General features: G+C 40.7%; 2 protein-coding genes across 2 annotated transcripts in view; both read right to left on the reverse strand.

The window, feature by feature from the left end:
- The window catches only part of LOC124131629, a 34150-nt gene extending 33213 nt beyond the window's left edge, over positions 1 to 937 (reverse strand). Inside the window, exon 1 of the mRNA XM_046495023.1 lies at positions 548 to 937. Within this exon, the coding sequence (XP_046350979.1) occupies positions 548 to 752 (205 nt within the window). The 5' untranslated portion in view covers positions 753 to 937. The remainder of the gene's footprint in view (positions 1 to 547) is intronic.
- A 2451-nt stretch (positions 938 to 3388) lies between these two features.
- LOC124131630 lies at positions 3389 to 9944 on the reverse strand. The gene is made up of 3 exons (XM_046495025.2): positions 9457 to 9944; positions 8212 to 8355; positions 3389 to 5691 (listed from the first exon to the last, which is right to left on the reverse strand). Exons 1-3 carry the CDS (start codon positions 9740 to 9742, stop codon positions 5120 to 5122), a joined length of 1002 nt encoding a protein of 333 aa, XP_046350981.1. The 5' UTR covers positions 9743 to 9944; the 3' UTR covers positions 3389 to 5119.
- Between the last annotated feature and the right edge of the window lie 6228 nt (positions 9945 to 16172).

Below are 16172 nucleotides of genomic sequence, written 5' to 3' on the forward strand. Positions count from 1 at the left end.
ACGTATGCACTTGAATGGCCATATAAATACTCATTGCGGGTTAATGCAATTCTGTCATATCCAGGATGCGTTCTTTGAATTTTGAAAAAATAAAAAAGGAAGATCTTGATCTATACAACACATACTATGCACACCTACTCATATCCAAATTATATAAAAAATAAATATCATATATTTAAAGTAATTATCAGAAAAACTTCAACTTGTCAAATTCCCGTTTCAGTTGATAAACGCAGTGAATACAAAAGTTGGCAAACTGGTTATTGTTCTTGACATTCTAAATTCTAATCAAACGACCATCTGACAGGATTAATCTGAAACTTGCATAAAAATGTGTTATAAATCAAACAGGCAAAACAACACATTTAATAAAGAAAGAATGAATAAGTAAAGTTAGGTTTTAATTTATTAAATGATGAATTAGATAATGCGTTTCTGTCACGTCTTTCAGGCGATACAAAAACATTGAAACACAATGTGACACATGTAACACTTTCGAACAATACATATATGTTAATAACGTGGTATAATGATGAATATCACTCACCGATATCTTTAGAGTTGATGATCGCTCCCAGAGTGTCCATATCGCCGCAGTATCCACTGTCGACATTACAGTGTCGGAACACGCCGATGTCAGTGTTAGTTCGCCCTCTCGAAGCAAGCCAGTGAGGTGTGGCGATCGCAATGGCATTGAACGTCAGACTCAGAGTTGAGCACAGAAACCCAAGAATCGTCACAACAGTCGCCATTTTAAACTGTTCTGTATAGTAAGAGACACGAAGGAAATAAATTAAATAAATTAGTGTGACGTCGCTCGTGGATTTCAAACACAATCACACCGTTCGTTCCGTACACGCTCGCAGGTTAGCCTTGTCCTGAGACCAAAACAAACCAGCCAACGTTGTCTGAGGAAATACCCTGTCACGTGACACTGACGTCGTGCTTACGTCACAAAGGTCACACCGTTACAACAGGTGCGTGACCTTCTGGGGTATCCGTGTAGGTAAACGTATACACAACTCATTTACAGTAAATATCTGTACAACGGTAAATATCGCGTTTTTGTATAAGTAGTAATTAAACAGCTTGTATCAAGCACGCTTGTTATCGACACTGACATGGGGATTTGAAAAGTCAATAAATCATTTTTTGTCCTATATTTTACCAAGATCTAAGTATATTCCATTAGGTTTGTGTTACACACGAACAGATGTCGCAATTCAAGTTATGTACGCTACATACAAAGCCGGATATACTTGGACAATAGCAATGTTCGTAATACACCCATAATCTACACACGAAGCTTAATCTCTGTTAAGATCCTACTAGCTAATGCTACTTAATAATAAGCAAATAACAAGCTCCCTTCACGACTGACCCATAAAACCTCACTACAAAAGGTCTATATGAGATCTTATATTGACTCCCTGTTCATACACAGGATCACTATATGCCGATCACTTTATACATAAGGAATGAACACATTCCATTTTTTGTAAGTAACAATTCATTTAAGATAATGAATAAAAAAGCTAATAAATGGATTCCAGCTTCTTTCTTACAAAACCACATACACAGTGAAACCTCGTTATACCGGACACCCCGAATCCGGAAACCTCACATTCAGGACCATCACTGCTTGAGCGCGTACATGTATGCAAACTGTATTGTTCGGAAATACACCTCTGTCGTGTGACTTAAACATTATAATAATAGAATTTGTTCCTTACGTTAGTATCCCGTCAAATCGCTTTGTGAGCAATTAAAAGACAATCAGACATGTTTGTATATTTAGATGACATGAATATGATGTTAAACTCTTTATCGTCCGCTTTGTCTTGTTAACTGCTGATTATAATATATCGTGTACAAAGTATTTTTTGTGTTGGAGTCTTCAGATAGGCATTGCCTGTTGACTCATCCGTTTTTCAATATTCATTGAAAATGTAAAGTGACATACTCGGTAACCATGATTCGTTATTCCGGACATTTGTTAATTCGGACGATTTGTGTTGTAGTGGGGATCGCCGAACGAAGCAGTATTCCAGCATGGCTATGGCGCCGATGCAAGCCGGCCTTCTGTGTGACGAGCGAACGCATTAACCATAAGGCTACCCAACGCTCCTGATTTCGCTGGCAACGCTAATGTACGGATACCAGCCTTTAATATTATTCTTGTGAATGCATAGATATATCGTTTTCATACATGTATATTGTTTAGCTTGCAATAAAAATAAATAAATACAATAAGTCTACTCATTGTAAGCTATGAAACAAAATTGACTGCTTTTGAAAATAAATATATGCAAAAGAACCATAGCATGCTAATGACGGTTCAGAGAAAAGCATATCTGTATAATTCCCAGGACCTTTCATGAATTTATTATGCCCCGCGATAGATTAATGTCTCTTGATGAAGGATATACAAGGGTTTGTGAGACGCGTGACGTCATTGGGGCACTCTCGCGAGCAGACAGACAACAGACAACAATGACATATTTTTGAGGGTGTTGTGCTGTGCCACTCATAATGCACATTTACGTTTTCACATCCTATTGTGCAAACCTAGCTTTTGGCGTCTTTATCGTGTTGTGTAAATGATTTGCTTTTAATTCAAAGACAATGGATCATTTGTTGTTTGAACAATGTATGATTATGATTCTTATTATGATATACCGAGTATTTCTTATATCCTAAATTATGTTAGATAACAACTGAATGCGGACGTCAAGGTTGCAATCTGTCTCTGGGACGATGTGGCGATCTCCGCATATTTTACGTTCGCCTCAATCAATTCGACCGCATTTCATTCATTTGTAGGTTGACGTTCATCACTCGACAATTCACATTATTATATTTTCATATGTGTAATATTTTGCTTTTCAGTGTATTCTTCTTTAAAAAGATGTCATCATTGTGTATCTCTAGGTTGGAGTGCACGTGATTAGAAGTTGGTCAGTTGGTGTATCAGGTCACGGGTTACCGGGCTCTCTGTACCAAACATGGCTAAAACCACTTGAATATTCATTTCGATTCGGTTTTAAGGCTGCATTGAACAGTATTCCAGTTATATCACAGCATGTCAGCTTACAAGGCGTGAAGTGATGCAGGTCTGAGACGTATACCATTGGGGTGAAACCCACGAGCACAGGTATTGTGCTGATATACCTAGAAACATAATTAGGGAGAACCAGGATTCGAACCTTCGATGATAGGTTTCACTTCACGACGCAACTCTTCACAGCGTATTGCCGCACCTTAGACAACAGGGCCACCTACTTGCCCTCATTTCCATTCTAACTTTAGGGAGATGATTTATGAGGCTGCAATTGTTTATGCATGTAAGCTGAATCTTCCCAAGTTCACAGATAACAACACATCCAACTTCCATATAAAACATTTTATTACAAAATTACTGAATGAATCCCAACCATTGGCCATGTGTACTAAAATACATGTGATATAATGCACCCTCGATTATCCAGATCAACATATGTCCATTCTATCAGGGTAAATACCCTGGATGCATTCGCCACCAAATCTTGAAAGTTTTGAAAGTGATCTCATCATCCCCTTCTCTCTTATTACCGTCATAGCAGAGAATGTCACTGTGAGAAATTTGATTGGATGGCTATTTTTAGAAGCATTAAAATCGATTCAGGCTCAAATTGAAGCTATGGTCATGGTGCATGGGTCCACAGTATTTATCGTCACAGGCTAGAGATAGAATACACTGGATAATCGAAGGTTGATATTATGATGAAAGATCAGGTTTTTTTATGAAACAAGTCTGCTTGATATGGAAGGGGCACTACTTGGTGACCTATACGCCAAGTGTGGCAAGACTATACAATCAACATCAATGACACTGGGATAAAAGCCATAATCATCATAACAGATCAATTAAAATTAATTAGTATTTATTTCTAAAACAGCAATTATAATAATTAAAAATCCTATGTCTTAAGATATATCACAATAAAACATGTCTTTGCAAACAAATGAGCAAGGGCTTAAATACCAAAATACTTAATCTGATTCTTCTCATGAATATAATTATTTGCTTTAAAACTGATGGGTATAGTGGAATACAAGTATATATAAAGCTATGTACAAAAATCAAATTCAACTTTTCAGTGGAAATGAAGGAAACAATTAAAAGACTTGTTAAATGGAATGTCCATATGAGATGTTTATGTAAAATTATTTAAAAATATATATCAATTTAAAAACATTTGTAGAAAATGATACAGTGAAAGAAAAGAGCAAGATGTTGACATCTATCTACTTAGTTTCCTAAATCAAGGTCAGTATTACAATAATCAAAAAGCAATGTCAATGTTGTGTACAAATCACATGGAATAACTGCTGACTTGACAGTTTGACGTATGATACATGCATATGTAACACTAACAGCAGCAAAATGTACCTCCTCACAAACTACGTAGAAATCATGTTCCTTTAAATCATCAGTTGACTTGACAGTTACAAGTATCATACATGCATATGTTACATTGCAAGAGTGGCAAATGTACCTCCTCACTAACTACGTAGAAATCATGTTCCTTTAAATCATCATTCTCATACGAAAAGATATTGGGAATGTGCAGTCCTTAGATATCCATATTTTTCATAAAGTCGCCTACCACTGCAATATCTTTAAATATCTAATGTACCATATACTTAATAAAGTCATCTATGTATGGCCTCTGATATCATCCAACATATGTTCCTGTAATCTTAATTTTACCAGACTGTGTCCTTACAGCTTTACCTGCGTGACATTGAAATAATATCATTTTCCATTTTGGTAAGGTACAGTACATTAAAAGTCATATACGTCATAAAGTCTAAAGTCATCTATCTATGGCCTCTTATATCATAAAAAAATTGTTCCTGTAACCGTAACTTTACCAGTAAATGTAATTCTTACAGCTCTTCCTGCGTGACAAATAGCAGGAAATTCACATACTTCATTAGGCCGCCTACCATTATTCAGTATCGATAATGTTTACTTCTTGGAAATTCACAAACTTTACAAAGTCATCTATCTATGGCCTCTGTTAACACCAAACTGTTTGTTCCAGTAACCTAACTTAACCATGAAGCCCCTTTCTTACAGTTCTACCTGCCGTGATACGTAGCCTTGTTCAGGGGGTGGAGGGTTGTAGCTTCGGACGGGCTGGGGGGAATGCTGGTATTCTCCATACCGTGGTGGCTGGGGGGAGGGCTGTGGCGGAGGGTATTTCTGTGGCAGAGGGTAGTCCTGCTGGGGGTAGGGTTGGGGCTGAGCAATGAACTGCTGCTGAGGGGGGCCTCTACTCAACACTATCCCTGACTGGTCCGAATGGGAGTACTCAGGTTTGGGGCGTGGCACGTCGGCATATGTGAAGCGGCTGTATCGGATATCTGGGTAGGGCTCTGGTTTAGGTTTCGTGGTAAACTGGCGCCGCCGGATATCTTCGATACTCTTGCAGAGTTTCAGGGAATCAATAATAAGCAGGACAGCTCCGAAGATGGAGAGCCCGGCGCCGATGACAGCAACATAGAATCCCCAGTCAAGGAGCATTTCAGGGTGGGAGGTGATGACGATATGGTATGGATCTTCCAGAGGGAGTGTGTGCCATGTGCTCTTACCACTCATGCTGGTGATCAAGAGAAACATGACTGCGATCACCTGAGAAATTGCTGCAATACAAGAGGGAGATATGTGTCATAAATATACAGTGTATTTTGGGATGGCAAATATCCCATATTAGGAATAAACATTGTATATAGCAAGATAATGATTGCCTAAAGAGCTTTTTTTCTATTTGTCTTTCGTAGACATCCATCAGTTCGCCTGCTAGAGTAATTGCCCTTTATCAAACAGATATACTCCTGTTTTGGAGACGTCACATTTGTTTAGAGTCTGCATGGCCTGCATTACCTCATAAAACACAGTTTGATGTCCACACATCGACAAATTAAAAAGGTAACAATTCAGACATTTTTCAGCCAAATCCAACTGTTCTAAAATGGGGAAATGACCCCAAAGTGCAGAGGATACAAACCTCACTTAAATTGTTTCTCAGTTTATATCACCAAAGTGCTAAAACTTGTTAATTGCTTCAGCTACGCCCAAATTAGACATCGATTTTTGGTGTTTGGACTGATGTCTTGTTTATAACAATTGTACCAGTAATTTGTCCAGTTCCCGAATGGTTAATTCTGACTCAATCGCAGATAGACAAGGGCAGTGCCATGTATGTTTGTAAATATTGAAAGTAGCAGCTAGCTGACCTTTTATACTTGCATATTTATCTGTATATGTCTGTTTTTATCCGTTGGCATTATACTTCCAAGCAACCTACCCATAACATGATAAATAGCTACTGCAACTCTACACATGTACCAATCTCCTCTCCTAGACACCACGTCTACAAAATATGCTGGCCTCAAACTGATGCCAGGTCATACGCTTTGTCCAGTAAATAGACATTGCGATACTAATAGAGACTGGGTCCATCATTTGATGAAATTAATTATCCCCATCACATTCACTTATGGCATGTAATGATTACTCCCTTCACTTAACAATGACCCAACCCCCTCCTCTTGCAAGAGTATCCTTTTGTATGAATGCAACATTTGAGATTTTGTAAGCATGGTAAGGTAGTTAGTTGCCAGATCAGCAGCTTCCGCTCAGGCATCTAATAGAGTGAGTGAGTGAGTTCGGTTTTACGCGGCTTTTAACAGTATTCGAGTTATATCACGGCGTGTCAACATAATGTGGGAGAAAAGCCCGAAGTGATGCGAGTCTCAGACGTTTACCACTTCGGTGAAACCCACGAGCATGGGTATGGTGCTGACAAACCTAGAAACATAATCGGGGTGAACCGGGATTCCAACCCACAATCATAGGTTTCCCGCGTGCCCAAGGGACGCAACTCTGCACAGCAAATTGCAGCGCCTTAGACAACTGGGCCACCCGTGCCCCCGGGCATCTAATAGAAGAAATACAGGGCATATCAATTGTCATCAAAGATATTGATATCTTCTACTCATTTGTCTAGAATGGATCATCATTACTTGAGCTTCAAATTAGGATTGGGTGAACAATTCTTGGGTGGGTTATCAAAAGTACGAAACTTGTGATGCACGTTAGGGCACAGTACCGGTGTGCCATTGCTGCTATGTTTGTTTTTTGTTGTTTAACGCCGCACTCAGCAATACGACAGCTATATGACGGCAGTCTGTAATCAATCGAGTCTGAACCAGACTTTCCAGTGATAGACATCATGAGCAATGATCTACGCAATTGGGATATGATGACATGGATCAACCAAGTCAGCGAGCCTGACCACTAGATCCTGTTAGTCACCTCTTACGACAAGCATGGGTTGCTGAAGACGAAAATTCTAACCCTGAATCTTCATGGGACTTGCCGTCGTGTATCACAGAAGTACCAGTCTAGCGGATGGAGTCAATGTCACAATGTGCCATGTAGGGTACTACAGAAATGTACCCTGGCCAAAGTCAAAATATAGAAATGTACCCTAAGTCGTGGTGTATCGGGCGCAGATAATAGTGCTAATTGACACTTGATACCATGCCTCCTCGATCCGCACAACTAGGGTTGGTTACCCCCAACCCATCCTTATCCCTATGATCAGCTTCCTGACCAAGCTCTCCTTTACTGTCATTAGGGATAGGTACCCCTTTTTATCAAACACCTCTATATGATCCTAAGGGTTAGATACCCCTTTCCTATCAAACACCCTTTTACAATCATTAAGGTTAGGTACTCCTTCCTGATCTTACACCCCTCTACGATCCTTTGGTATATTTGTGATATTCGGGTATGGGTTAGTTATCTCACCTCTTCTATAAATGATTTAATCCAAGGTCAATGAAATTTGGAAAATACATACAATTTTTTTATCAAGATTTGAGTTTCACACAGAAAAATAGCTACTATGCATCGAGGTAAACAATCGGGTGCTGATCACTTGGTCAACGAGCACTAATTTGTTGTGATAGTGTCTGTGATAATATTTTTGCTTATCAGAATAAGTCATAAGCCAAGCTTATGCCAGCAATGTGAGTTCAATCCTCCGACTTGCGCTAAGTGAAATCCGAAAATAGTACACCAACTAAAGTGCAGTACTTCCAAATATAGACATAAGTTGACATGGTTCTCATTTGTTGGAAACAAATTTAGCTCACCTGCAATGAGAGTGAATGCGGAAAGCCCCAAGCTTCCTGTGAGTGATCCAAACTCTCGTACTGCAAGAATGACGGAACCGCCAAAGCCAGCTGCAATTCCAAACACTCCAAGACAGTAGAACACCTGGCCGGCCTTAAACCACCCTGCAAAACAGTGAAAACCGGTGAACAGTTGTTTTGTGACCAGAGGAGTAATGATACAATATTGTATGCCATAAGAGTGAGTAAGCGAGTATGGTGTTACGCCGCTTTTAGCAATTTTCCTGCAATATCACAGCGGGGGACACCAGAAATGGTCTTCACACTTTTTACCCATCTGGGGAATCGAACCCGGGTCTTCAGCGTGACGAACGAACGTTTTAACCACTATGCTACCCTACCGCCCTGTATCCCATGAGAGGCCAATGATACAATACACTGATTTTCTAGTATTTCACAGTGCCCTCTAGCTATTTGTTTCTACCCTATATTATCCCATCTTCAATCTCCGAAATGTAAAAACAAATGATTCATGGTTGTGTTTCACCTGTGAAAAGAAAGAATATCAGCTTATGAAATAATAATAATAATAATAAGTCCATTTGTATGGCGCCAAACTCCATACCAGCTCAGGTGCTCATGGCGCTTACATTATTACCCTAGTCAATGGATCAGTGATCATTACAGCCACATTACCATCTCATCCAACCGGATACTGTATCGGGACATGAATCTTCTCCCACCCATAGCATCATGATACATATCATATCGCGACCTAACTGTATCATTACACTCTCCTTGGCAAGGATTTGACTGCAAGCCTAACTCATTAGAACTAGATAATGAAACTTCGGAGAATAGGGAAGAGTGAGTGAGTGAGTGAGTATGGTTTTACGCCGCTTTTAGCAATATTCCAGCAATATCACGGCGGGGGACACCAGAAATGGGCTTCACACATTGTACCCATGTCGGGAATCGAACCTGGGTCTTCGGCTTGACGATCGAACGCTTTAACCACTAGGCTACCCGACCGCCCCAGAATAGGGAAGAGAATTTATGGATGTCAACTTCTTATTACGTGTGTTCCTCATAATAAAGAAGTTGACATCCGTAAATTCTCTTCCTTATGTGTATCACTTCTAAATGCCTTTCAAAGACTTCGGAAATTAGAATAGATGAAATCAGTTGTACTGTCCATAATGTAGTGTTATCTTAATTAGTTGTCTAGCACCATTGTGTAAGCCACCCCGATCCTACTCCCTTTACCTGGCTCCACCTGGAGGTTTGTGGCCTCCCCCAGGGCGACGAGGCTGGTCATAAGAACCTTGGTCCTCTCCGGGCCTGGCTTGCCTGGCTTGTACATCCAGAACACCCCGATCTGCAGCTCCGCCTCGCGCTGGCCCCTGGAGCCGTAAGTGGCATCAGCAGCGTCGAAATGGAGTCGGAACCAAAACGGCAGCAGGGCGCACAGCACGGAAACTAGTGTGGCAATAAGAAGGACCAAAACAGAGAGGGCTAAGATTTTCGAATCAAAGAAGTTGCGAAGCCCCATTTTCGTTTATATACGTTTTTGACGCTTTTTTGTTGTTCTTTTCTTGATTCGTCGTGCTATTCGTTCACACTAGCGTCTTTCTAACGCAAGCTGAGCGTCCGATCGTGTTGTATTTGCAGAAATTCTTGGGATGTTTGTCTTCTGACGCTCAGCCCTTGAACGCCATTTTGAAATTAGCTTTGCGGAAGTGTCGCACCTGCACAGGTAAATTTCCAAGGGAGACAATCAAGGTAACATTCGTCAGGCGGGAAAAGGTGAGGGATGCTGTTAGGAGCTCGAAACCAAGCTCCAAATATTATCTAGGTTATGGACTAATCTAACTTACTTTATCCTGTAAAGTTTAACAGTTTTCTGTAAATAGCTGATAAAAATACAATCACAAAAGTTCGCAATATTTGAGAGAAATTGTTTGATGGGCATGACAAGGTAGACACACTTTTATGGATAACAGCTTCTTTAATACTGTAAAAAGCGACGTTTCGGTATAGATCCTTATACCGTTGTCAAGCAAGACTGAATCAGGGACATAGTACAGAATATATATAGTAGGTGGAGGATTAACAGTAAAGGATTATCAGTAACTACAATTGCATACATGAGTGGGATAACATGAGTAAGTGTTGACAACAGAAGGATAATACTGTCACAACACGGTGGACAGAGAACACATAAGGATCTCTACCAGTCCTTAGAGAATAAATACAGTAAACTACGGTTATAACGAACTCAAAGGGACCACTAATTTTAGTTCGTTATAACCGTAGTTCGTTATAAGCATATATACAGCATAACTACAGCAAATAGTCGGGACCATAAAGTAAGTTCGTTATATCCGTCAGTTCGTTATAAGCGTGTTCGTTATAAACGTAGTTTACTGTAAACAAATCCAACTCAAGTCTAGTATGATTTAGCAAGTCTAGATTAAGCATTTTTCTGGGCTCCATTTGGACTTATCTTCATGGTATATATTTTGAATTAAGATATTTCTGGGACTAAATGTTAGTCTAATCACTAGCATACTAAACAGTAGAGATACCCATAGTAGCTATATGAAGGTAGGGTTGAAAATGTTGCCACAGCAGCCACTTGAAAGTTCTTGACATTCTTATTGAAAGTTTCTGGAAGCGGTTCAGTTGATCCATCTATATAAAATGGCAAGATGTCAACTGTGAAAACATAAAGCTTGCTGTACTTGCTGAAATACGGCTGTTTGAAATAAGATGAGTATCGAATCGTTGATAGAATATACACAATGCACCTGACTTTGAATACACGTGTGTTATTAATTTCAAATGCCGCAATATATCAGTTGTATGAGGGTGACCTGTAAATATTCAGTCTGGACACCACAAATGACGACATGCAATAAACCGATCACTCGATCCATTAAGTCGTCCCAAACAAGCACAGGTTACTGTGGGCTAGTGTAATACACGCCCCCACAACCGAACATTTACAAACGATTTCCAAAGATTAAAAATATATTAACATACCGATCCATTGAGATATGGTGCTACAGTGTACATACACATCCAGGGTATTACTTGGCGAAGCTGTCTGTTTGTGGTGGTAAGCCATTTCTTGCCTCATATATAGGGGTATTACTTGGCGTAGCTGTCTGTTGGTAAGCCATTTCTTGCCTCATATATAGGGGTATTACTTGGCGTAGCTGTCTGTTGGTAAGCCATTTCTTGCCTCATATATAGGGGTATTACTTGGCGTAGCTGTCTGTTGGTAAGCCATTTCTTGCCTCATATATAGGGGTATTACTTGGCGTAGCTGTCTGTTTGTGGTGGTAAGCCTTTCTTTCCTCATATATAGGGGTATTACTTGGCGAAGCTGTCTGTTTGTGGTGGTAAGCCTTTCTTGCCTCATATATAGGGGTATTACTTGGCGAAGCTGTCTGTTTGTGGCGGTAAGCCATTTCTTGCCTCATATATAGGGGTATTACTTGGCGAAGCTGTCTGTTTGTGGTGGTAGGCCATTTCTTGCCTCATATATAGGGGTATTACTTATCGAAGCTGTCTGTTTGTGGTGGTAAGCCTTTCTTGCCTCATATATATGGGTATTACTTGGCGTAGCTGTCTGTTGGTAAGCCATTTCTTGCCTCATATATAGGGATATTACTTATCGAAGCTGTCTGTTTGTGGTGGTAAGCCTTTCTTGCCTCATATATAGGGGTATTACTTGGCGTAGCTGTCTGTTGGTAAGCCATTTCTTGCCTCATATATAGGGGTATTACTTGGCGTAGCTGTCTGTTGGTAAGCCATTTCTTGCCTCATATATAGGGGTATTACTTGGCGTAGCTGTCTGTTGGTAAGCCATTTCTTGCCTCATCTATGGTCAGTGTCCAAAGGCGCTGTAACCCGCTGTTGATAGTTGTTTCCCAAAGCTTCCCGGAACCCAAAGTGATCTTAGTGCTATGACTGTCGCGAAGCTGTGTTTATGGGAGTTACGATCGTCTTTGAACTACGAATGTCTGTTTGTTTGTTTGTTGTTTAACGCCGCACTCAGCAATATTCTAACGCCGCACTCAGCAATATTCCAGCTATATGACGGCGGTCTGTAAATAAACGAGTCTGGACCAGACAATTCAGTGATTGACATCATGAGCATCGATCCACGCAATTGGGATACGATGACATGCATCAAGCAAGTCAGCGAGTGTGACCACCCGATCCCGTTAGTCAACTCTTTCGACTAGCATACTGTGTTAATCTATACTACTCAAAAGAAGTCATATTACTTTAGTTAATCTGTCATTCCAAAACATATTAACTATAGTACTATGAAAGAATCGGGCGTTCTTTTTATTGGGACATGTTAAAGTGTGAGAGTTAGGATAGTCTTTGCGCCACGATCGTCACATGTCTGTGTTAAATTATGGAAGTGACGACAGTCTCCCGGAACGTGGCCCAGGACCTACTGGCTGTGATGCATTAAATTGACCCCTGATTTATCGGCATTTCCATGCTCATGGCGTTCACACTGGAGGTGAGGTGAGGTGAAATTGGGATTAACGTCGCGTCAAAGATTATTGCACTTATATAGCAACGTGCATGCACGTGTATGTGTGTGTGTGGCTGCTTGTACTAGTCCGGACTGATGCCGATTTATAGTGCTAGCTCACTGAGATACCATGCCGCAGTTTAACATGAATACCCCACTCAGACACAGTATACTGACTCCGAGCCGACCAGTCCTCGTTTTAGCCCCTTAATGCCGAGCGCCAGACAGGGTAACAACAAGTACAATCTTTTAACGTCTTTTTGTATGACGCGGCCCGGGATCGAACCCTGGACCTTCCGCTCTCCGGGCGGACGCTCTACCACAAGACCACGGAGGCGGTCTGTTCACACTGGAAGACTGGCCGTTGGAAAACGCCGTTACAGACATTAGCCATTCAAGTGAAACCACGGGATAAGGTATAGGCCTGACAAACCAAGGCCCCAAATCACGGAGACTCTATGATCAGAACCTTAGAACAGCCTATCCTGGCACGATGAAGAAACGCAACCCTGTGTTGCGAATAGCATTGATGAAGATGGATAGACCAAGAGAGGTCTGCCGACACTGATTGGCATTGGTTTGAACGGTTTCCTCAAGATTGACAGGTTGTTAGCTCACCTTATCTGAAATAAGATTGTATCATGGCCTGATTGTCCGCTTCCTGTAGCTGTCTTTGTGTAAAGATGTTCTCTACGTTCGAAGCTGAAACTTGGCAAGCAAGCTCTTGAGATCTGTATTGTTTCAATGGGTTCTGAAACTGATTTAATATGTCCTACACGTCAGCTATGTCTTAACACCAAGTAATTACAGTTGGTCAGCCATTCAGAAAATTGGTAACTTGGTTATTTGAGTAGTAGGACTCACGTTGGTCGTTTCTTGTAGCATTTTGAATTCCGTCCTTTTCAAATGCACCATCAATATCTCTTTAATGAAGTCTTTGATTTCTTCGAATTGTAAAGTTAAGAAAAACACTCTCAGAGATAAAAATGTTATTTCAGCCCCAAATACTACATATGTGATAACTTGGTATTCTTAAAACCATATAACCCTTAAAGAAAATAAAAGCGTGGTGTTATTAGGTTGGCTTGTGTGAGTGAGGAAGTTGTGTTTTATGACCTCTGAACAGTATTCAGCTGAATGTCCTGGTAAGGTGGGAGTGAAGCTAAGAAGTGACACAGAAAGACTTCTAGCAATTTTGAAAACCCCGAGCAAGGGCCGAGAGCTGCCAAATCCAGAATTACAACCAGGATGACTCATAGAGTCGGATCTATGATGCCCAAAAGGTGACTGATTTTGACACCCAGGAAATATAACAAGATGTCACATTTAAGTCTGATCCAGGAACAGCAAAACGAGTGGTCCAGTGGGTTCCCTTCACAGTCAACATAGGTCACCCACGCACGTTAGAACACCATCTTAAAGTCCCTTTTAACCAAAACAAGGTGCTGAAAACCATCTTCTGCCTAAACTCCACACTGATTATTTGCTAATCAATAGAATGTGCACCCCAATATTACACATATGTCCTCAGATGTTCTGGATAAGAACACACAGGTTGCTTGCAAATGACCTGTGCATCCTCAGATGGCATGCAGATTAACCTGGGAACCTTTTCTGTCTAGGATTCTCAAACAAATTACATACAAGAGTGCTTCCGACTACAAGGAGGTTCTATCCAGTGACCTTGAAACACAAATGGCCTCCAATTTCAACATTTATGAGTCTCCTATATTTCGTAATACCAATCATTTATACTTTGCTCTCTATAATTATTTTCAAAGCTTGCAGACACATTGACCAATGCCTACTAGCTCAATCTGAAGCTTGGAGAGATGCTGCTCCTGATTAGGTGTGCATTGAATACAAAAGGACATTCTGATGATTCATGTTTATTGACTTCTGTTGAAGAGAGACATTCCTTGGGTACCACATGTATATATCCTGGATCAGTACATATAGCATATAGCTGAATCACATGCCATTGTGGTAGCATTCAAAAATAGCATTGGGCAAACATCTTGAGGCAGTTAACTAGATACATATATACACTGAGAAGACACCCTCAGCATGTTCCTCCAGAACATTGGTTCAAACCAATTCTCCAAAGTCCAAGAATACCAAGTTATCACATATGTAGTATTTGGGGCTGAAATAACATTTTTATCTCTGAGAGTATTTGAGAGTGATTGTATGTGTGAGTGAGGGTATTATTGTTATGATATGAGCATGTGGGTGTGTTTGCATTTGTGTGACTTCATCAGCTGAGATGTCTGAACCTCTGTCCAAACTATCTATATTTTCAGCATTCCACTAACTCCTCTTCTCACTGAGAGATCAACTAGTTACTATGAGACACAAGCACCAGGAACAACCTGTTACACCAACATCACTTTGGCGCCACTATGGCCTTCATCTATACTATACTGTCACAATACTTTTAAATGGCATCTAGAAGATCTAGTATCAATAAGGATTGTTTGTTGTTTAACGTCACACTCAGCAATATTCCAGCTATATGGCGGCGGTCGGTAAGTAATCAAGTCTGACCCAGACAATCCAGTGATTGACAACATGAGCATCGATCCATGCAATTGGGATGGATGACATGCATCAACCAAGTCGATCCTGTTAGTCGCCTCTTACGACAAGCATAGTCGCCTTTTACTGTAAGTATGGGTTGCTGAAGACCTGTTCTACCCCGGATCTTCACGAGGGACAAGCATGGGTTGCTAAAGACCTTTTCTACCCCGGATCTTCACGGAGCTCCACTTCATCCTATCCCTTCATCCTTACAAACTTCATCTCCAACTTGCAAGCAAGCTACTACAGTATGTCAGCACAGACTCACACTCTCTAATTCTAGTTCAGCTTACTAACATTGCTAATATTCATGAATGTCAACTAATTGACAAAATACAAAACTGTGAAAGGGCATACCTGTTAACATGGTGTGAGAGAACACCCATTTCAAACTGTTTCACACTACAGATGTTTCTTGAAGCCATCTTGTATTACAATGTGATAGAAATTGTTCCACAATACAGATGCTTATTGAAACAATAATATCTACTTATTCCCTTGTACAGCCTGGGTCTGTTCATCTGGTAGGGGGGCGGTCAGGTAGCCTAGTGGTTAAAGCGTTCGTTTGTCACGCCGAAGAGCCGGGTTCGATTCCCGACATGGGTACAATGTGTGAAGCCCATTTCTTGTGTCCCACGCCGTGATATTGCTGGAATATTGCTAAAAGCGGCGTAAAACCATACTCCTTTACTCACTCATCTGGTAGGTTAGCCATGATTAACGTGATTCTTGGTGTCAGAGCTGTACCCTCATGGTAAGTGGTAGACATCCTGGCCAGTGTTACCTTCATGACCCATTAATCTCATCATGATGCAAATAATGTTCCAATGATGGCTAAACT

This window comes from Haliotis rufescens, unplaced genomic scaffold (genome assembly GCF_023055435.1).
Source record: "Haliotis rufescens isolate VD_foot unplaced genomic scaffold, xgHalRufe1.0.p SCAF_1, whole genome shotgun sequence".
NCBI lineage: Eukaryota > Metazoa > Mollusca > Gastropoda > Lepetellida > Haliotidae > Haliotis > Haliotis rufescens.